General features: G+C 35.4%; 2 protein-coding genes and 1 pseudogene across 2 annotated transcripts; all 3 read right to left on the bottom strand.

The window, feature by feature from the left end:
- Positions 1-570: 570 nt before the first annotated feature.
- Positions 571-1,147, bottom strand: LOC110601495 (annotated as a pseudogene).
- Positions 1,148-4,786: 3,639 nt separating this feature from the next.
- Positions 4,787-6,902, bottom strand: LOC110601961. Its single transcript, XM_021739378.2, has one exon. The coding sequence runs from the start codon at positions 6,503-6,505 to the stop codon at positions 5,222-5,224; it is 1,284 nt and encodes a 427-aa protein (XP_021595070.1). The 5' UTR covers positions 6,506-6,902; the 3' UTR covers positions 4,787-5,221.
- Positions 6,903-16,049: 9,147 nt separating this feature from the next.
- Positions 16,050-22,597, bottom strand: LOC110601962 (bidirectional sugar transporter SWEET17). The gene is made up of 6 exons (XM_021739379.2): positions 22,395-22,597; positions 22,248-22,284; positions 21,958-22,168; positions 21,713-21,874; positions 17,285-17,404; positions 16,050-16,546 (listed from the first exon to the last, which is right to left on the bottom strand). The coding sequence occupies exons 1-6, from the start codon at positions 22,426-22,428 to the stop codon at positions 16,397-16,399; spliced, it is 714 nt and encodes a 237-aa protein (XP_021595071.1). The 5' UTR covers positions 22,429-22,597; the 3' UTR covers positions 16,050-16,396.
- Between the last annotated feature and the right edge of the window lie 655 nt (positions 22,598-23,252).

Below are 23,252 nucleotides of genomic sequence, written 5' to 3'. Positions count from 1 at the left end.
ATAAGTCGCAAGTTTGTTAGAATTTGGAAGAAAAGCTCTGTGCTTAAGCATTCATCATTTTTATAGATTTTTAGAAAATACATTCAAGAAATTTGTTAAACCTAGCAATATATTCTACTTGAATAAATTTCTATTCATTTTATTAGCAGATGTCTCTACTGGCAATTTGTTTATTTCATTTGTCCATATGCTTGATATACCAGCCGTTGCATTGTAGATGCATTTCCATACTGCACTATTGCACTTGAACCCACTTCCAAAAGCAATTTGCCAGACCCTATCACCTCTTATCATCCTAACCTTAGCTTCTATGTAGAAAAGATCATACCATATAGAAGAAGATGGACTATTTCCAAATCTGTAGACTGTCATCTTAGAGGCCTCAGTGTCCCGCTTCTTCAAGGGTAAGCCTCTTTCAACGGCATGAATTACAGTTTTTCCTCCAGCGTGTATGTAACTAATGTATGGTGAACTGTTCAAAAGCACTATAGAAATTTGGTGTATGGGAGTTTGTTGCGTGTGAAAATATTAGCGTCTGATGCATTATTGAAAGTACCCACTTCAATTGCTCTATTTTGCATTTTTCTTGTCCTGAAATCAGCTAGACATCAGTATGGCTGCTCCAGTTCCGGAAAGACGATTAGTTAACAACACGGAGGCATCCTTGCCAGTATACCAATTACGATTTAGTATTTCTGTACTTACAAGGAGAGCCAATGAATTTTGATGAACCCTAAATAGGTCTCTGGCCAGTCCAATGGATGCTATTCCACGCTGCATCCCATGCTCGGCAGGTTATAGAATTTGTTAATTATTATTGTACTAAGAAATGGTGCAGGCGCAAACATAGCAATTATTATTGTTGCAGCCTCCTTTGTGGCGTAAGAGAGACTGTTTCTTGTAGGGGTTTCAGCAAAAGATTCAAGAATTAAGGTTTCCTCGCCAAAGCCTGATTTTTCTAGCATCTTGATTTGGAAACCAATGCTATTGGGATGAGATCTGCTGTTAAGGTTGACATGCTTAAGGAACATAGATGTGGATATCTATTAGAATTGGGAGGCCGGTAGCAAGTGAACTCTAGTATACACGTAGCTGCTTTTCTTCTGTATGCAAGGTACAAAAGCACGCATGCTGCTTCACCCAGCATGGTAAAAGCGATGTGCTAAGTGCTAGGAGGTTCATACAGAGAGCATTAGGGATTCAGGTAAGCTTGTTACAACCATAACCAAGAAGGAAGATCACACTCGTTAACTTTGTGTTGGCTAAAGGCCATGGCACAGATATATGGATTTGGATCGTGCGATTGGTGTACTAGTTGTGTCAGCTGGGGTGAAAGTTGAGATGGGAAATCTGTCTTTTATGGCACCGAGCATAAATTTAATGCTGTTGCATAAATGGAATTTGCAGGCAAGTAATATCTTGATAGCAAGCAATCAAGCATCACTACTTTGCATACTTATCCTGAGTACCTTAAGTTGAGGCTAAGGCATTATTTAGTTCAAAATATCCTACTTTATGCAAAGTATATTTCCCCTTAGTATAAATGTGTTCAATATATAAATTAACTTCATAGGACTTAAAATTATTTTTGAGTTGTAAAAATTAATGTTTATAATACAATTTCAAATTAAAAAGTTTGAAGGATGAATTGAAAACTTATCAAATCCTGCATGAGAGAAATATAATGCTCTATTTGTCAAAAAGATAACTTAAAAAGAGATTTTTACATTTTCTAAAAAGTATTACTTCCTTGATTTACTTCTCTCTTACTAAATAAAGATCTAAATCCTTGACATGGATGATAAGCAGCTGAATAAGATGAGGTCAACACTGGAATGCACAGTTCTACCGTCTATGAATTGACTAAGAACTTCCCAATAGTGTTTGAACTACTGTAATGGAAAAAATACCAAATTTCCGCTCTAGCAGTAGGAACTGTGCACAGCTCCTTGAATGGAGCCCTCTTTAGTTATGGAGCAACAAGGTGTCCCATACGAGGGATAGAAGGAAAAAACCTATCTCACTTGCAGACGATAATTAAACAAAAACGTCTGAGACACTACCAGGATGTACTACAATGGCTAATTTGAAGCTGGTCTAAGCAGAACCCAGTTGTTTTGCACTTCGGATACAAAATGGGAAATGAAGGAAAATAATAACAAACAATATTACTAAATTTCTCTCCCATTAAAAAGAACTTGAAAAATGTTTAATTTCCTTAATTGAGAAGAGGAAAGAGTAGTAATTTTTTTCAAAAATACCATAATATTTTTAATAAGATAAATTATTTTAAAAAGTTGAAATAAAGGATAAGAATACATATATAATTTATCGATTAAATTACATTTTCTCCTTAGTTACTTCATCTTCAAATTAAAGAAGAAAAATAATAAAAGAAAAATACACTTTATTTTCTTTCCCTTCAATATTTTCCTTTATTCCAAATTTTAAAAAAAAAATTCATTTCCTCACCATTTTTCCTTTCTCATGGTGGCGAACGGCGAATAGTATTTGAAGTTGAAAGGCTCCTTTGGAAAATGAAACCAATCGGGAATCAGCAATCACATCAACGGCGTGATAAAAAGCTTGGAATTCTGCAATCCACACCTCAATCATGTGCACGTGCACCCACCCACCATTACCAAAATGGATGGTGTCTAAATTCAAGGATTGTAGCCTGTGCCCACTTCCATGTAATAACTAAAATGAAATTATGTCTTAAACGAAAAGACAGTGCAAACCCAAAAGAGGGCCACAGGTGAATTCTCCACGATCATCTGCAAAACCGTCTTCACCACCTGAGCAACGAGAGCTTCAAAAGAGTGCTCTTCTTGTGAATCCATTTCTCAGGAGAATACCTACCTTCTGCAGTGTCAGCTTCGAATTCATTCTACAACTAGTCCTTTCTTGGCATCTTGTAATATAGTTGAGTTAATCTGATGCAGAGATATGTCACTTCTTAGTTAGAATGTTTTTCTTCTTTCTTTTGCTATGAAAATTTGATTTTTCGATTCATAAAGATAAACCTCATATATCCAACAATCATAATTTTTTTATAAAGCAGCCAACTGTGCCATTCAATGTTGTCTTCCGAAAAAAATAATAAGACATGCATAAATCTCATTTAACTTTTATATTGGTTATGACCTCAAATATTTTATTTGGCCGCAGTTAGAATAAACAAAGATTTTATAAAATAAAATTTTATAAAATATTTTTTTATATTGTTCAAATTTTTATTATTTAAAAGGAATTTAATGTTTTTTAAATATTTAATTAAAAAGAAAAATCCAACAATTTAGAGAATTAAAAGCACCAAGCAGGGACAGCATCAAGAAATTAAATTTAGAGAAAGAGGGAGTAGAGAGAGAGAGAGACTTTTCTAGGCGAAATTCTTGCCCATCCATTAATGTGTGGGCTGAAAATTAAGACTTGACGGGCCTCTTTAATACCAGATTAATTAGCCCATTAACTACCTCATTAGCTCTATCCCTTTAATCATATTCATCTCTGCTAAACTGCGACTGGTCATAAGAGACCCATTTGAAAGGCCTGCTTAATTTACCCTAATTCATTTTTGGCTGAATTTGCTGTTAAAAGATCCATAAAGTATATGAAAAGGAATGAACTTTTCTTTTTTACTCCCAGACTTTTTATAAACTTTTCACCTCTTTCACACCAATTTTTGAATAAAAGATTGGAACTTTTTTCATTGAAGAAATGGCAATGGAGCATTGAAAAGATAAGAAAGAAAGAGCAAAGTCATATTAGTATGGCTATTTCAATAAGCTTTAGGAAGAGGTGTCATATGGCTTTAAATATCAATGTCATCGAAAGAGAAATGGAAGATAAAGAGATCACCCTTGATACTGTACTAAATATTTGACCAAAATATAACTTGGCACAGACACTGCTCAAATAGGGACACTTTTGTTCCTTTTCTCTGTTGGGTCCTCATCTTGATAGCAAAATTACACAGCACATGAGCCCAAATTGCATGCAGATGTAGAACTGAATTTCACTATGTGGGCACAAATAGCTCTTTCTTTAGCCTTCACAGGATCCAAACAACTTTTGCACCTTCCCAATGACCCAAACTCTAATTGAGTTGTAGGAGTACCTTCGGCTTTGTGGGTGTGGGGTGGGCACCCCTTCAGCTTGGAGAAAATCTAAGCCCTTGTGGGTTAAAGACAAGTACATGTTTTATGGGTCCACACATTAATGTTCATTGTCCCCTTAGGCAGCCTTTCTGCTTGTCTTTTTCCATTTGCATACTTCATCGAAGCCCGCCCTTTGTCTCCCCTTTCATGATTTTTCAGATTTTTAACTTCTTTGCTTGGCACTTGGTAGTTTATCTCTTCCGAGCAAGTATTACACAATTTCTTTTAAACCTTGTCAAACTAATTTCTACCTTCTGTGTCTATATTATTGAAACAGTGGATTGGATTAGCATTGAAACGATCTGTATTCATAACATTGCCTTTGATCTGCAATTGTACAAGCAAAGCTGTATGATTTTAAGAGCTTCTACAAGTAAATATAGTAACCTAATGCTTGCACAGTAGTTGAAGTAGCTGGCAAACAGGAACTACCAAGAATTTATTGTCTACATAACGAGTCACAAAATGGACAATTAAAACACAAACCCAACAAGAGTACTATCAATAAAATTATAGATGGTAGAGGAGGATGGCTATAAACCATAACAAGGTAATGATAGGTAAAATAGGATCATAGACCAGAGGACATGTGTGCCCATGTGAATGTTCAAAGCTAGTCGTTGCCGTTGCTAAATGCAATCGATATTAAAAACACATTACTTTCTGTCACTTGATCAGATACAGAATACAAAATAACACTAATAAGATATTAAAGAATACAAACTCAACACAAAACCTTCCGGCAAATAGCAGAAGTGATTGTGAACTGACAAGCACATGTTGTATTGGTCAACATTTCACCTCCCTTCTCCAACGAGTCCATACTCAGCCAGACTCCCCTGAGCTTTTGATGGAGTCTTTTCAACCCACACCACACATGGAAACTATCTAAAAGAGAATAATTAGCAAATATGACCATCAATTTAAGAGGAAGAAAAATACAAGTGTGACACTACTTATGAAACTGAGACCAAGATAGAGATAATAAACATAGAGAAATAAACAAAGATGACCAGATGTACTGTGTATTGTAACCCAACAAGCACTTGATTCTTCTCTTTTTAGCCTCTCACAGCTAACAATGAAGGAATGGCACTTAAGTTTGGAGCAGTGTTCTTATTAGAAGCTTCTCTGATGTCTCTCTTGCCATCTTTTGAAGAAGGCTTGCTAAAAGCTCTCATTGGACTAGCAAATGCCCAACCCCAGCTTCTACTCCTACCATGAGCAAGAGTCCCGGCTGCAACCCCAGCTCCTGGTTTCCCATTAACGTCTTCTGCTGACGACGAAACCCAATAAGATGAAGATGATGATGATGAAGATGAGGAAGTGATCATGAACCCACCAAAGATGCCACCACACTTGACTCTTTCTTTCATGTTAGAGGCGGCCGCAGGGACCTTTGGCTTGCCTTCCCTTTGCGACTCCACTCTCCTAAGAGTGCAATCTCCAAACCCAGTTGAGATTCTCTCAAAGAAGTCACCAGAGAAGCTCCTGCTTCCACATCCTACAGATCTGGATCTCGACACCTTTCTTTCAAAAGATGAAGCAGAGGCAGTGGCTTGACTATTGGGACTGTCATCATCTTCAACTACCACAATGTCTCCTTTTTTGGACAAAGAAGACCCCAAGCACTTCTCCTTCGGCTTCACCATAGACCCATTTGTTGTTGTTGCTGCTGCTGCTGTTGATACTGAAGCTAATGCTGATGTTGATGCTGTTACTGTTAATGATGACACCTTATCTGTTTTCTTGGTAGCACTAAACTTCGAGGATGAGAGATAAAGAAATGACCAGAACCCACCCTTTCTTCTTGGGCTAAAATCCTCGCCATCGTCAGTGGAAGTGGAAGCATACAAGAAATGGTTTCTTCCAGGGGTTGTAGTAGATTTGCTTCGCTTGAAAATAATATCACGATCTGATGCGACCATGATTTTCTTCTTCTTTTTAGCCAAAAGAAAAGGGATCCTGGCCCTCCTCGTGTAGTATTCTTGATAGTGACCATTATTGCCACCTTCATTCCTACCTTTTGTAGATGTGGGGCGCGCAGCAAGAGAAAGTGAAGGAGCACCACCACCACCATTGCTTGCACCAACACCAGCACCAATGTCAGATCTAAAAGAAGGAGAAGAAGATGAAGAAGAAGAGCCACGAATAGGTAAAGGAAAAGAGGAAGAAACCAGCTTGCCAAGCTTTTCTTGGAGGCAAAAAGCACAGATCCCACCTGGATTGTTTCTGTAAGGATGATCACTGCATTGCATACCATCACCCATATCTTCTTCCCCAATACCAACTCTACCACCTCCGCCCCCACCACCAACACCTCCTTTGATGATTCCATCCATCATAATCTATATCGACGATTCTTGCAAAAATCTTTTCAGTTCCAGGGTAGAAATCTTTTTTCTTGAAGGTGGTCTTTTTAGGCACCCAGAGGGGGCTTTTCACTAGTTTTTGCTTTTTCTTGAGAGAGAGAGAGAGAGAGAGAGAAAGAGAGAGAGCAGCAGCAGAGAGATGCAAACAAAAGAAAGGGCACAAATGGTCAGAGAGTGTAATCGAGTGTAATAAAAAAAAATAAGGCATTGAATTGAAGCAAGGTTGGGAGAGGGACTGAGGGGAGAGTCCCCAGGAGCACGTGGAATCCTGACTTAACCTATTATATATTTTTATAAAGTTGTAAACAAGACAAGCAAAAAGTGCAACCAAAACCCTAATATATCCGAGGGCCTCTCTTCCTTTGCCCTCTTCCATACACAAGAATCTCCTAAAGCCTGTCCCAACCCTCAAGCTTATAGCCCTCTCTTAAGTTTGCTATCTAATAATTTATTATTATTTAGAATTAGAAGAGGAATAAGCTCCTGCCCAGATTCCTTCTATGCTATTGATTAGATCAAGTTTTTAATATTTTGGTCACATACTACGTGTCCATTTGCCGAGCGGCCGTGGGAACACCGTAGTCCCCATTATTTCATGTTTCTTAGGTTGTCCGTTGCATAATTTTACTGTAGGTTATTCATTTTTCCTCTTTAATAATTTACTGTAGTTTATTATAAAAAGCTCAGAGATTTATTATTTAATTTTTTGTTATTATTATTATTAAGTTAAATTTATTAAAATATTTTTTATTTTTTATTTATTTGAGAATAAAATTATATTTCAAAAATTCTTTTTTATTTTTTATTTATTTTTAATAAAAAAGAAGATGAATACATTATTTTATTAATAAAAAAATATTTTAATATATTTTTAAAAAATATAAAAAATAATTTATTAATAACGAAAACATTGAAACTGAATAATAAATATATCATTTCAAATGACTTGAGCACCGGCGCCACATCTTTTCCACTGCCGCATGCTTGACAATGAGAATCGAACATCATCAGCAGGTGACTATAACTGCACTTGCTGCTGAGGGAGGACTAGCAGAACATGATACCGAGCTTTCATAAACTTGAATAAGGGGAGCCCTCCAAGGTCTAAGTGCTAGCCAACTTGCCAGTGTGGCTACAAGAACTACATGGAGAGAAGGATCTACTATAAGTAAACTCTCACAGATCGGTTGAAATAAAAACTAAAATCCCATTCTCACAGGGGAACTAAGCAACATAACAAAAGTTAAATTAAAGTGAAATAAAACACCGTGAAAAAAAAAAAAGGCTATCTACAACTTAAACCAAGAAACATTGGGGAGAATCAACGGCCAAAGGCTGAATTTTCCCCTGACTTTGAAAGCAAAGAGCAACTGAAAGAGAGAGGTGAGAGCTTTCTTATGAGAGATAAAAGTGATGCGGAGTAATTAATTTTAAATTTTATGGTAGATTTGGACTGAATTTAATTTTTGCTTGTCAATATCCGTTAAAGGTTCATGATAACTTTTCAAAAAAAAAAATTGAAATATACGACTTTCAAAAATATGGGTAGGGCCACAAGATTGTCACAAAATTCGTTACGAAAATTCTATCGTTTAGAGAGTTAATTTTGTATTTTTATTATTTTTTTAGATTTTTTTGTAATTTTTCATAATATGATTTTTGCTATTATAAATAGCTCTTTTCTTCACTGTTTGACACACTTTTCAATTTTTAATAATTCAATAAAAGATTTCGGCTTCTAACCTTTCGTTTTTAAATTCTGTCTTAGTCAAACGTTATTGGTTAAAATTTTTGACAAAATCTAATAAGTCCTATTTCAAATTGGTATCAGAGCGAAGTTCATTCATGGCCGACAACCAAGAGACGTGACTCGCTGTAATTGAGGCAGCCTTGGCAAAATTGAGGGAGATGATCGAACAGCTAGCCCTACAACAGGGTAACAACCAACTCGCCGCAACCGAATGCCCACAACCAATTCCAAATTCTATGGTTGCTGATCCTTTGATCGCTAATCTTGTAGCTGCAAATCCCCAACAGGATTATCACGAAGGTTACAAGATAAAGATAGACCTTTAAAACTTTTATGGTTCGTTTAATGTAGAATCTGTTCTTGATTGGTTAGTAGAGGTTGATCGGTTTTTTGAAGTTATAAACATAGAAAAGGATTGAAAGGTTCTGATTGTGACTTATAAATTAAAAGGTGATGCAGTAGCATGGTTATTCTATTCAAAATGAACGCTATCGCAAGAGGCTGAAACCTATACGAAATTGGTTGTTGATGAAGCAGATGATTAAACAACGATTCTTGCATGGTGATCAGGCTCAAGTTTTATATAACTAGTATCATGACTGTATTCAAGAGAGGCGAAGGGTGGATAAATATATAGAGGAGTTTTTGAGGTTGCAGGCGATGTGTGAACACTGTGAGAATAAAGCCCAACAAGTTGCTCATTATCAAAAGGGCCTGAATCACGAAATTCGTTGTATGATGGGAGTAGCTGCGATTTTCACTTTGACATATGTTATTGAGATGGCAAAAAGAGCAGAAGAACGTGTTGATTGGCAGCCTCGACATCAGTCTAATCAGAATTTTAATTATAGAAATTTTGATTCGACAGGAAATCAGTAGTATAGAGGCAATTACAGTGGACAGCCTTCTAGGGTTTGTAAATTCTGACAATTCTCAGAATACTGTGGAAGAAAGGAGAGACAGTAAGAGAAAAGCAGTTGCTACTACAACAGACAAAGGAGACAAAACCAATCCTTATCAGAAACCAACGGGAGATATATGTTATCGCTGCAAGCAACCTGGTCATCGATCGAATAATTGTCTAGAATGTAGAGAAGTTAATAATGATCGCCAACATGTTAATTTGGTTGAGCAAGTGGTTGAATCTAAGGAGGAAGTGGATGATGATGATGGATCTATTGCTGGTTCTGAAGATGGAGAGGTTATCTATATGGTGAAGAAAATTCTATACTCGACGAAACAGGAGGATGAGATACAAAAGATGAAGATTTTCCAAGCGAAGTGTCGAGTGGGAGAAGCGATTTGCAGATAATTATCGATAGTTACAGTTGTGAGAATCTGCTAGCTAAGCAATTGGTGGAGAAGCTGTAGTTGCGTACATAGCCTCACCCTTCGCCATACAAAGATGGGTGGATTAAGAAAGATTCGACAATTGAAGTCAACAGAATCTGTAGTGTGCCTATTTCGATCGGTAAATTTTACACTGAATCTGTTAATTGCGATGTTGTGGATATGGATTCCTGTGGAATTTTGTTAGGTCAACCTTTGCAATTTGATGTTGATGCATTGCATCAAGGGAAGGAGAATACATACATATTTACATGGAATCAGAAGAAGATTGTCATTTTACCTTCTGGTTTTGCAAAACATTCTAAAGTGGAAAGGAAAACTGTTATTACTATTTCTACGGGGTGCAAAGGCTATCAAGTGCAATTGAGAAATCTGGAGGCACATTGGCTTTATTAGTGAAAGCAAAAGATGCAATGGAGGATGCACCATCTTTACCACCACCCATCAAAGAGTTGTTGAAGGAGTTTTCTAGGGTAGTGGAGGAACCCTCAAAGCTTCTATCTTTGCGGGATATTCAACATCGGATTGATCTCATTTTTGGATCAAAATTATTGAATCTACCTCATTACAAAATGAGTCCAAAGAAAAGTAAAATCCTCCAAGAATAGGTTGAAGAGTTATTGAAGAAGGGGCACATTTGAGAGAGCATTAGCCCCTGCGGAGTCCCTGCCTTATTGGTTCCAAAGAAAGATGAAACTTGGAGAATGTGCGTGGATAGCAGAGCTATTAATAAAATTAAGGTTCAATATCGATTTCCTATTCCTCAGCTGGATGACATGTTGGACCAGTTATTAGGGTCTAAAATCTTCTCTAAGATCAACCTTAAAAGTGGCTATCACCAAGTTCGAATTTAGGAGGGAGATGAATAGAAGACAATCTTCAAAACTAAGGAAGGCTTGTACGAGTGACTGGTTATGCCGTTTGGTTTGACGAATGCACCTAGCACATTCATACAACTTATGAATCAAGTTTTGCATCCTTTCTTATGCAAATTCGTGGTTATTTATTTTGATGACATCTTGATTTTTAGTCGCAGCGAAGAAGAATATTTACAGCACCTCCATCAAGTCATAACAGCCTTACAAGAAAGTGAGCTGGTTATTAATTTTAAAAAAAATGCATCTATATAATGGAGTGTGTTCTGTTTCATGGACTTGCTAGTGCAGAAGGGATACATACTGATGAGAATGAGGTAGAAGGAATATGGAACTGGCCCATTCCCAAAACTATTTCAAAAATTTGCGGTTTTCATGGACTTGCTACTTTCTATCGGCGGTTTATCAAAAATTTCTCAGCAGCATCGTTGCCTCTATCACTGATTGTTTGAAGAAAAAGATATTACAAAAATTTACTTGGACTAACACTGCCAATAAAAGTTTTGAAGAGATTAAAGATAAGCTTACTTCTGCCACTATTCTTGCTCTACCTAAATTTGATAAACTATTTGAGGCTGAATATGATGCTTGTGAAGTTGGGATTGGCGGAGTGTTATCGCAGTCTAATAGGCCTATTGCCTTCTTTAGTAAGAAATTGAATAATGCTAGGAAGAAATGGTCTATTTATGAGCAGTAATTATATGCAGTATTAAGGACCTTTAAAATTTGAGAACAATATCTAATGGAGCGGGAGTTTATTATTCACATAGATTATTAATCTTTGATTCACTTTAAAACTCAAAAACATGTGAATAAGATGCATGCTTGATGGACAACTTATTTTAGAGCTTTTCATTATGTCAGAAAATAAAAGGTTGGCCATAGTAATAAGGTAGTAGACACTTTGAGTAGGAGGGCTGCTTTGTTGATTACAGTTAGTCATGAGGTTGTAGATTTTGAATTCCTGAATGATTTATATGCTGTAGATTATGATTTTGCTGATATATGAGCAAAGGTCCAGGCTCACCAGCCTACTAATGGGTTCTTGATACATGATGGCTTTCCTTTTAAAGATAATAGGTTATGCATTTCTCGCTCTTCTCTGTGAGAAAAATGGATTCGAGAGATCTATGGAGGAAGTTTGAGTAATCATTTGGGGCGTAATAAGGCTATTGCTGGTTTAGAGGAGCGTTTTTATTAGCCACAATTAAAAAATGATACAGGTCGGATGGTCCAGAAGTGCCCAGTTTGTCAAATTCAGAAAGGTCATTCGCAGAATACGGGCTTATACACTCATTGCCTATTCTAGAACATTCTTGGGAGGACTTGTCTATGGATTTTATTCATGGCCTTTCACGTACTCAATATAGATCTGATTCTATTTTTGTTGTTGTTGACAGGTTCTCTAAAATGACGCATTTCATTCGTTGCAAAAAAACTAATTATGCTTCTCATATTGCAAAACTGTTTTTCCAGGAGGTTCTAAGACCGTTACTTCGGACAGAGATGTGAAGTTTCTAGCTCACTTTTCGGTGACATTATGGAAGCATTTTGGGATTGAACTTTAATACAGTAGTATTGCCCGTCCTCAAACTGATGGTCAAACTGAAGTGGTGAACCGCACTCTTGTCAATCTTCTGCGTTGCATCTGTAGTGATAAGAAAATTATTTGGGATCTTGCTCTTGCCTAAGCAGAATTTGCTTACAACAATTTTGTCCATAACTCTACAAAAATGTCACTCTTTGCAATTGTATACAGAAAAATTCATGCGCATACAGTTGACTTTATTGCACTTCCTATATGTTTTTATAATAGTATTGCAGCAACCAACTTGGCAAATCAACATTTGAACGTTTTTAAATAGGTACAACAATGCCTTACGAAAATTAATAACAAATATAAAACTGCAGCGGATAAATATAGACGTTTTAAATTATTCAATGTCGGTGATCAAGTTATGGTGTATTTGTGCAAAGAACGTGGTGGAGAAAAGAAAAAAGATTGACAAAAAAAGATTGGTCCATTCTGGATTATACAAAATATTAATGATAATATATATGTTCTTAACGTTCTAGATTATATGAAAAATTTTAAATTGTTTAACGTGACGAATCTATTTCAATATTATCCTGTTGATGACAACTCAAGATCGAGATCTATTTCAATATTATCATATTGATGACAACTCAATATCGAATTTTTTACAAGTCGAAGAGAATGATACGGAGAAATTAGTCTTAAATTTTATGTAAATTTGGATCGGACATGATTTTTATTACCGAAATTCATTAGAGGCTCATGATAACTTTTTGAAAAGAGAGTTTTGAGAGGCACAACTTTCAAAAATTCCTCCTCATAAAATTTAAAATAAAAATTTTATCATTTAGGAATTAATTTTATACTTTTATTATTTTTTTTAAAAATTTTTGCATAATTTTTTATATTAAAATTTTTACTATTGTAAATAATTTTTTTTTACTGTTTGATATATTTTTTAATTTTTAAAAATTTAATAAGAGATTTTAATTTTTAGTATTTTATTTCTAAATTTTATTTTAATCAAAGGGTTATTAGTTAAAAATTCTAATAGATTTTAATCAACACTATTTCAAAAAATTATATTTAAATTAAAAAAATAAAAAGTGGAGAGAGAGAGATTGAAGTCTGAAGATGGTAATTTGTTGCGGTGAAACCCATAACTAGTTCTAGTTGACGGATTAAATTGGGACCCACAAGCTTTTTTGTTTTGACTGTACACCGAGATATCCAAATCTATCAAGTGTGAGGAAGAGATTATGTCGTTTATAACACCCATATCCCCTGCAATTTTTGCCAATTCATCAATACATGAACCAGAATTGAGAATACCACCCAACATATCCTCAGCTGAGGCACCCATATTTATAGACTCATTACGGGTTGAATTAATGATATATAAAATCTGTAAATTTTTCAAGACACATTCTTGGGGACATTTCCTCCATACTTGATGGCAATTCAGTTCATAATTGCGCAGGGTTTCAAGAACCCAGTTGCAGATAGTGCTCCCTTGTTTTTTTTATTTGTTTGCAGAAAGAGTGCTCTTTTTCTTTAATAATTTTCATTTGTTCTTTTTTGGCATCTGGTCATATTAAGAATAAGATAATGTTAACTTATGGATCTTACCCCGTGGGTTTATGCTTGATCTTATCATATTCACCGTTGGATTCCAGACTTTCACATGGAGATCTTCAGATTTCTTTGTCTCATCTGAGATCTAACCCATGAACCTAAGCTAAAGCCTAAAGCTAGCTAGTCTAACAACCCAATGCACTTTCGTTGGGAGTCTTTTTTTTTTTTGTTTTTTTAAGTTATTTAATACAAACGTCAGTTAGGATTGCTGGCTGGGTCTCTTCCCTTCTTGAATTTCTGATTTCACATGATTATAGAGGGTGCCCAAGTTAGTGTTGAGTCCCTATCCTGCTATCTGCTATCTGCCTATCCATGGATTTTTCTCTATCGTCTCTTTCTCTGCTGTTCGTTTGCATCAGATTAGACCACTCAACGGTACCGTCGTTAGCCACTAATACTGTAATCATATTTCAATCCAACGGCTGAGATGAAATCAAAAATCAAAAGTTTCCTGTTTTGATTTGTCCTGTTGAACCCCAATTATTTTTCTCAAAGAGTCAATACATGGGCCAACAATAAATTATAATCATTCATACAAGATTTATCTTAAAAGCAAATGTGAACCGTCAATTATAAAAAATACATTATTATACAGTTTTATGGATCTATCCATTTAGAATATAGTTAGGGATAGTTGCGGATCGATTATTTTTGAATATTCGATCAGATCGAATTTTAATATAATAAATTTAAATAATTATAATTAAATTTAAAATTAATTTAAATTTAAAAAATAATATATACTGATTGTATCAAATTCCAATTAAATTTAAATTTTAAGTATAGAATATCTATATTCATTTATATGAATAATTAATTTAATATAAAAAATATATTTTATAATAATATTTATAATGTTTTTATATATTTTTATTTAAAAATTAAAAATTAAATATTTTTTAAAAATATTAAATTTTTTAAATAAAAATTATCAATAAAAAATATTTTTATATAAGTTATTAATTAAAATATATAAAATTAAATAAATTTAAATTTTATTCAAATAATAATAATTGAATTTAAAATAAATTTAAATAATTTAAATTAATTTTTAATGAGATTCCAAACTATTTCAATTTCAATGTTATTAATATAAATTAAATTTAAATTTAAATAATTTAATTTTTATAAATATTCTATCTATTTAGGTCTGAGCGTGATGTTGTGACAGTTTGGATAGACGGTGATAATCAAGTCATGACATTTTGATTAGCAGAAAAAGACGAGATTTTGGTGGTGGTATTTGGATATCTAGGGGTACCATTCTGGCTTTTAGGGCACAAATGCACGATCTGATTAATTAATTTAGCTTAGTTTTGGACATCTTTCTACTAATGATTTGTTTATTTGCATGGACAGGTTAGCATGAATATAGGAGCATGACAAGGCAAGGAAGGACTCAACCACAACCAACTTTTTTTTTTTTTTTTTCTGAAAATAATTATTAACCCATTTGTTGATATAAACAGAAAAGGAAATAATTAAGAATAATAATAATAATGCATGTGAGATGGACAGCATTGAATATGCAATTAGAGTTCCACAAGTGTTCTCATTTGTGGTAATTGATAAACGATAATCAAAACATGGAGTGGACGTGATGATGGTTTCAAATTTCATGAGTTTTACTTCTCACCTAATCATCCACAATCACAAACCACCACCACAAAGGGCAAGGCAGGCTGTTTTCTGGTGGAGGATAAGGGAGGGCTCTGTGTCTTCTTTTCATGGGCCTTGGACTCACGTTCTATGTTTTCATGTCCTTGTACAGGAATTTGAGAGAGAAAGATATTAATGGGTGGTGTAAAATTTGATAAAGGCAAAAGGACTCTTGTGCGTATAATAACGGGAAATGAGTCGAAGATTATCATCCGAACAGCTTCCAGGAACTATAGTTGAAGAACACGAAGTGATATGGGTTTTGAGCTGGGAAATTGGCCCAAAATGATTCTGCAGTTACACATGGGCTGGGTTTATTCCGCATGTGACAGCAGAATAGCTCACAGGCTCACATATCTAAATGAGATAAATAAACCAAACCCACTTGCACAATTTCAAGTGGGTTTTCTCCCGGGGCTATGCTAAAGCCTTGCACATTCTAATTATGAGAACTCAAAAGACCGCTTGATACTACTTTTTCTTAAACGGCTTGAATTGGAATTCTTCTTCTCTTCTATGTCTTATTGTAAATAAAAGCTCATGAAGCTAACGAGTTTATGGCTTGCGGTTTAATTTTATTGAATCGTTCCGATGCCCATAATTGTGACAGAGAATCAATGAAGCTCATCAGGTCCAGAAGAACCAAAAAGGATAAGCTGTAACTTGGTTAAATAGGTTGAAACAGGCTTTCTATGAGGGTAAAATCATGTAAAAAATGTCATATGAAACCGCGTATATAGAAAATATGTGTACATGATAATCACCATCCATACATAAATTATATATACATTAATGGTGAACACACAAGGCAAGCTTTTTAAAGTCTCCCTAGCTATTAACAAGCACAAATATTTTGTTTAACTGTAATTAGTAGATAGCATAGAAAGGCAAATACTAACTTATTCTCACTCCAATATCAACTCCCTGGCCCTTACTCATGGAAAAAACCAAAAAAACCTTGCTGCGCAAAACAAATGAAAGATTAATTTGATATTTTACTTCTTCTTCTTCTTCTTCCTTGGTGCTGCTGCGGACTCTCATTCTTTAACTTCATGCGATTATTCCGATGATGGAGATGAGATAAGGTTTTGGTATTGCCATCCTTCTTCAAGCCCATCAGAAACGTTCCTGGAAGGCTTGGCGTTTCTGTAAATCGCATAGAGCACTAGCTGTGCTGCTCCAAGTAAAAATCCAGCCCCATTTGGAACCTACACCACAAAAATATATCAGAATTTTTTTACGGTACGGTCTTGGACAAATATTGATTCCATTGTGTTGAATTATTGCTTGAAACATACCTTTCAGATTTATTTAAATTATAGCCGGCGTTATTTATTTGATAGTTATTTAGTATTTAGTATTGAAATAAATTATTTTGTTATTGGAATATTTTGATAATTAAATTATGTTAAAATTAATTTTTAATATTTTTTAAATAATATCTTTAAAAAATATTTTTATGAATAACAGTTTTTACAATAATATCAAACAGACTATTCCTGTCTGAATCCATCAAGGGTGGTGGGTCTAGGGTATTGGTTGCTTTTTGCAGCTAGCTGGAAAGTGGTCCAAGATTTATCTGTGGCTACTAGTTATGCATGCTAATCCCGTACCAAATGGCCACATTTAGATCTCTCTAGAATGATCAATACTTGCCCAACTCACAGGTCTCAAATAATATTCATCAGTTTGTGAATTGAAGTTTGGGTTGACATAATTTTTTTTTTTTTTTGGTCTAAATTACCAGATATTCAAAAACATGATTTGATCTGTATGTATGGAGAGGATCATAGAAAATATAAAATTGTCTTAAAAGTGCTTTTATATTCTTTAAAATATAATTAGATAAATGGATGGTAATTAAGGGCAACTCAATCATTTGAGAGAATGGATTTATTAAATGTCAAAATGCAGAGATTAATTAATTGAAAGAGAAACATACTTACCCCAAGAAAATAATCAGTTGTGAGAAATGCATATAAAGTCCAAACGCCACCGTTCAAAAAAAGGAAGAAAGAGAGGAGGAAGGGCATGAACTCCACACTCTTGGTAGTGACCACTGTTTTCTGAAAAAGATACGTACAACAAGTTGTGTTAGAAAAACTCCAAGGACCCACGAAGTTGTTCATCAGAATAGCCATGTGGTAACCTGTTTTGTTTATGACGTTGATGCAACGTGCAGTCTATGCATGGACACAACACTGCCACACGTCATAATTCTGTTTCTTGATTTTTCAACCCTCTGAATCAAATATTTTAAAGGATTGATTTTTTGTCTAAAAATTATTTTATTTGGAAAAAGAAATTTATTTTTTTTTTAATTTTAAAAAATATTTTAAAAATATAATAATTTTATATGATTTTACATAAATTTATTTAAATTTTTTTATTATAAAAAAAATTATATCAAATGATGGGTAAGAGAGAGGCTGGAAATTGATTTCCGTTTCTTCTTTTTGCTTTGTAAGGGAAAGTATGAGATATTATATACTTTATTCATCATAAAATTTAAAATAAAAAATATATTAACTTCATTATAAAGCCATATTAAAATATTATTGATGAAGTCAAATCTATGCATTAATTTCCCAGTACTATTCTGCATAAGTTATGGATTATCCCCTGATAGGTTATGGTGGTGGGATCCGCTGATTTGTAGATATTATTAAGGATGATTATGCAAGAGTTTCTATAGATGTATTGTTTAATAAAATAAAATAAAAATCGTCATTGACTCATCAATAATTTTTTTAATATTATTTGTTTAATAAATTTAATAAAATGCTTTTCTGACGATTTTGATTCAACAGTTCCGACTAAAGATTTGATCCATTATCTTACCCAAAAAAAATAAAAAAATCAACAACTAATTAATGAAAAACATGCAATGTACTTGCTAACGAATTTTATATATGTATACTGCTAATTTTTGTTAATATTCGATCAATAATTAATTCAAAATGTAAATAAATCATTTTTATTTAATTTTTTTATATAAATCATATTATATTATTTTATCTTATACCTCAGTAAATTTTTCCTCTATGCATACTGATTATGAGATAAAGGAGAATAAGAATGACAATTGATCTTAATTAACAGCAGCAGTTGCATAGTTATTGACCCCTTTTTTTAAATAAATTATTCTGTTTTTATGAATTGAATTCCTCTCTTAAATTTAAGTATTACACTTTTTTCTTCAGTTTTATAATTTTATAATTAAAGGAATTAAATGACCCTTTATAAATGATATCCTGAAATTTAATAGCGGGTATGTTTAGAGTATATTTTTATAATTTTATTTGTCTATCATTCTTATTTTTTTTTATTTTCTATTCACGTGTAACCGCTGTCTTGTATGCGGGATCGTATGTATGGATATACCGTATTCTTTTCCATTGTCATGCGGCCATTTAATTTTCTTCGACGTCATGCGATCATGATTTCGGATATATGGGTCTGTAGCCCTACTGACCCATCAAATCAGTTGAGGTGGATTTCCCGCCGATGGATCCGAATTCTACTCTGTCCGGCCTATTTGCATGAAGTTAGAACTGCGTGCTAATAGATAGACCCGAGTAGCGGGCTTTGATGAGGCTAGGGTCTAGCCTTCCTATATGGGTTTAGTTGAGGTCAGGGTATCCGTAACCAATAGTTATCAAATACCCCTTTATTTGCTCGTTAATTATTCTATGATTAATGAGAGGATAAATCTCGAAATTTCAATTATGACTGTGCAGCCCTAGGAGTGCTTTTATCAAAATATCTTCTCTCTGCCTGTACCCGTTTCAAATTCGCCTTTTGCTTTCACTCACGATTCTTCTTCTTGCGCTACCTCCACTATCTTGCTCTCCTTCTTCTCTATAATCTCTGCTTTCTCAGTTTGAGGTATGTCTCACTCTTCTTATGGCTTCAATTAGGATCTCCGATGTCGTGAGTCTAGTGTCTTACTCCTTCTTCCCTTTTCGATTTCTTCTCAAGCGACTACGCTGGTACTACGATTTATAGGATTAGGGCTCCCTTCCTAATGAAAGGAAGGTCCTCCCCAATCCACCTCCAGCGGGCTTAGTAGATGCTTAACAAGAGCGTAGCTTGGTCTTCTTTGTCAAGCAGCGTAATTTCGGGCTGACTTTTCATTTTACCCCTTTCTTTATTAAGGTCTTCCATCACTTCAAAGTGACTCCCCATAAGTTGTCTCCCAATTCCATTCTATTTATATTCTGCTTTGAGTCTGTTTGTCTGTATTGGAGTTTTACCCCCTCTGTCACTTTGTTCTTCACCTTCTTCTGCCTCATTTGGTCTAACCACAGATTTTACTACTTTGGACCTGAGCAGGATTATCCATCCTCGGTGGGTACAAGGACTCAATAAAAGGCTAGGCTGAGGCCTTTGTGGTTGTCGAGGTGGAAGAGAGCTCGGGATCAACTGGGATGTTGATCTCTCTTTGGGGGAAGTCCCTCAGGACTGCAACGACTTTCCCAAGTTGACCCTGTTGGACCAAGTCTGCCTTCTTCGATTAATCTCTATAAGGAAGAAGTATGACATTAAGAAGTGCATGTTCATGTCCAACCTTCGGGACTGCCGGAAAGCTGATATTATCATTTTTCTTTCTTGTTGCATTTTCTTTTGATTATTTTGAGTTTTAACTGGATTGACATATCTTTTTCAGCCTCTACTGTTCCTATGGATAACATCAAGCTCTTGAAGAACTTTTTCTTATCTCGGGAAAATATGAGGTCTACCCTGGCAGCCTTTAAGGCTAACAAGACGGTGTTCGACGTGATCTGTGAGGTCTTTCATGCTGTGCCCCTTATGACTGCAAACCGGTCTATTGCCCTTGCCTCTACTTTGGCATTGGTTCCTGCCACGAGGGCTCTCGATCTGCAGCTTCGAGGGCTTCCATTCTTGCCAAAGTGCTGGCTCTTGCCAAGACTTCGGCAGCTCCTAAACAGGCCTCCAAGAAGCCCATTACACTTAGAGAGTCTATCGGGAGCAGTTCAAAAGAGGGCATTGGAATTGCCCCTTTGGACGTCCCACGTCTCCAAGTTGTGGGGGTCATAATGATTGGAGGGGTAGCTAGCAAGCAGGCCTGATCCTCAGAGCTTGCTACTGAAGGCAGGGCTGCCAAGCGAGCTCGTATTATAGAGCCTACGAGCACAATCCCTCCCCCCTGCTGATAAGGGGAAGAAGGCAGTGGAGCAGTTGTCATCAACTCTTGATAATGAGCTCTTGAATGCCGACGAAATGACTCTTGCTGGCTTCGACAACTAAGATGCTTTGCGAGAAAATGTTTGGGGAGACTCTAGATGCCTCAGATCCCCAATTTCTATCTCTTATCAGCCACCTTGCCTGCTCTACCAAGCAACAGGCGGTATTCAACAATCGCTTTTTGGATGACCTCAGGAACATTTTGAGAGAGATGTTCCTTACAGTAAGCCATCTGTTTTTCTCAAGGGTATTTCTAACTTTTTTGGCTTTTTTAACTTTGTTTTTCTTTTCCTGTGACAAGCCTTCGAGGTATTCCTCGAAATTGATTCCCGGAACTGGTCTTTTTAGAGCTTGGTGGGGCAGCGCATCGCTCAGAAGAGCCAGGATGAAAATATCATTACCACTGGTGAGGCCCATAGACAAATCATTGAGTTCAAAATGGTTATTAAGGACCTCACCAAGCAACTGGGGGAGATGAGGAAGGAGGTTGCCTAGGCCTCCCATCGAGTTTCTGCAGCCTTAGCACAATTGTCCTCTTTAGAGGAGTACTGCCGTCAATGTGATGAGGCCTTAGCTCACACTGCTGTCCTCTAGCAGGAGCTCAATAAGTATATCGAGACCTGAAAGGCATGCTTCGGGAGTGGAGGAGTCTCGTGACGTGTAACTTGGTTTGTCTATTATCCTTGTTTTCTTGTATTCCTTTTCTCTTTTATCCTCTAGTGACATGTAATCGTCGTTCTCCTACAATACAACCTGTCATTATCATGCAGGGTCGTACGTATGGATGTATTACGTCCTTTCCCATCGTCAAACCGCCATTTAATTCTCTCTGGCGCCATGCGGTCATGATTCCGGATATATGGGGTTTATAGCCCCACTGACCCATCAAATTAGTTGAGCTGGATCTCCTGCCAATGGAATTAAGTTATGCTCTGTTCGACCTATTTGCACGAAATCAAGAGTGTGTGCTAATGGATGGACTTGCGTAGTAGGTTTTGATGAGACTAGCCTTCCTACATAGGTGTAGCTAGTTCACGATATCCATGACTCAATAGTTATCAATAAAGATATCTTTTTATAATATTTCATTATTTGTTCTCATGTGTTGATGAATCCAAAAAAAATTGTGGATTGAAAAAAATCTGGTAGGTAGCCAGTATACTCACCATGGCAGCGAGAGGCGAACCATACATAACGATATTGAGTCCAGCACACATGAACCCTGTTGCATCAATCCGTACTTGACCCTGCAATGCTAGCCGCGTAACCAGAATGGCTGCTGCTGGGAAACCCACATCCAACAACCCAAGAAGAATCCATGTTTTAGCCTGCACCACCGGAAATTTGATGACGCCGACGACGACGACGACGAAGAGTAAATAATAGAAAGATTAAACATGTATGTACATACCCTCATTTTGAGTGGTGCATATATAAGAAATAGAGTTACATAGACGATTTCCACCAGGATCCCAAAACCATTAACTGTGGCAACTAAGAAAGCTCCTGGCTTGATGATCCCATAGTAGGTCCACAAAGCTGCATTCAGTAACGTGCACACATAAGGAAGACTCTCAAACTCCTCTGTAGATCCGTGCTTTACTATTCTCCAAAATGTTCCACTGTAAAATTTAATCCAAGATTATTAGTCCACTGAAAACTTAGACTAATGAGAAGCTTGAAAGAAATTAGTAGGCTTACGCTGGAGAAAGAAACATGAGCACTGAGATCACGTTGCCTGAAGCACAAAGAGAGAAATTAAATCAGTGACTCTTTCTTTGATTCCGTAAAAAATGTTAACATTGCATATAGAAAGATCACTAACAAGAACGTATTCTCTTTCCTCACCTATGACTCCAAAAAGCAAACTCAAGATTTCCATTGTAGGAAATTAACAACTTCTTCAATTTTGGAAACGGGAAGCAGCTGCTCAAGCGTGGGTTTTGGTTAGATAATGAGAGAGAGAGAGAGAGAGAGAGAGTATAAGAGAGCTTTCTTCTCTGATAAAAGTATGACTTGAAATTATCAATAAAATAAACGAGTATCTGTTTGTACATATCCTTGAGATATTAATTTGGTTTTGAAGAAGTGGACGGCATAACATTGTTAAAAAATAAAGGAAAAAGGTCCTTGCCTCGTTGGGTTCTCAATATGTAAGAATTGAAAATTAGTAAATAAAAAAGCAGTCATTTTAAAATTGCAATTTGAAAGCTAATGACAATAAATTAATGTGAAGCATTTAGCATCAATTAGTTGTTATCACAATACATCACATGTTTAAAGATTATGTTTTAAGAGTCTGTTTGAAATCTTTATTCCTCTCCAATTTAAAGACATATACCTCAGATTAAATCTATAAAATGTGGAAAAAAATGCTCCATTAAAAAAAATAGTTGGGAGGCAGCTATACAAATAAATCTTAAATATAATTTAAAAATAAATTATTTTCTTAAACTTTGAACATATGAAAAAAAATTATTTTCTCAGTAACAGTTACAAAATGAAAAAAATAAAAATAAAAATCAAAGTTTAATGGGAAGAGAAGTAGAATCCAATGCGACTGGAGAAGATAATCGGGAAGGAGGAAACATAAATAAATAGATTAATAATCAAAGTAGAGTGTGGGGAATGTGGCGCTTAAAATAATACTATAAGAAATGAACGGTCAACACTGAAAGGAGGGGAAGAGTGTGGATCGAGGGTGGA

Source organism: Manihot esculenta, chromosome 15 (assembly GCF_001659605.2).
Source record: "Manihot esculenta cultivar AM560-2 chromosome 15, M.esculenta_v8, whole genome shotgun sequence".
NCBI classification, from domain to species: domain Eukaryota; kingdom Viridiplantae; phylum Streptophyta; class Magnoliopsida; order Malpighiales; family Euphorbiaceae; genus Manihot; species Manihot esculenta.
This window is presented reverse-complemented; position numbering and strand designations above follow the sequence as displayed.

Excerpts from the sequence above, each read along its gene's own strand:
- LOC110601961 (XM_021739378.2), bottom strand. The coding sequence starts at position 6,505 with ATGATGGATGGAATCATCAAAGGAGGTGTTGGTGGTGGGGGCGGAGGT.
- LOC110601962 (XM_021739379.2), bottom strand. The coding sequence starts at position 22,428 with ATGGAAATCTTGAGTTTGCTTTTTGGAGTCATAG. Across the intron at positions 21,875-21,957 it reads ATGCACCACTCAAAATGAGG|GCTAAAACATGGATTCTTCT; the intron begins GTATGTACATAC and ends CCGGTGGTGCAG. Across the intron at positions 17,405-21,712 it reads GTTCGCCTCTCGCTGCCATG|AAAACAGTGGTCACTACCAA; the intron begins GTGAGTATACTG and ends TATCTTTTTCAG.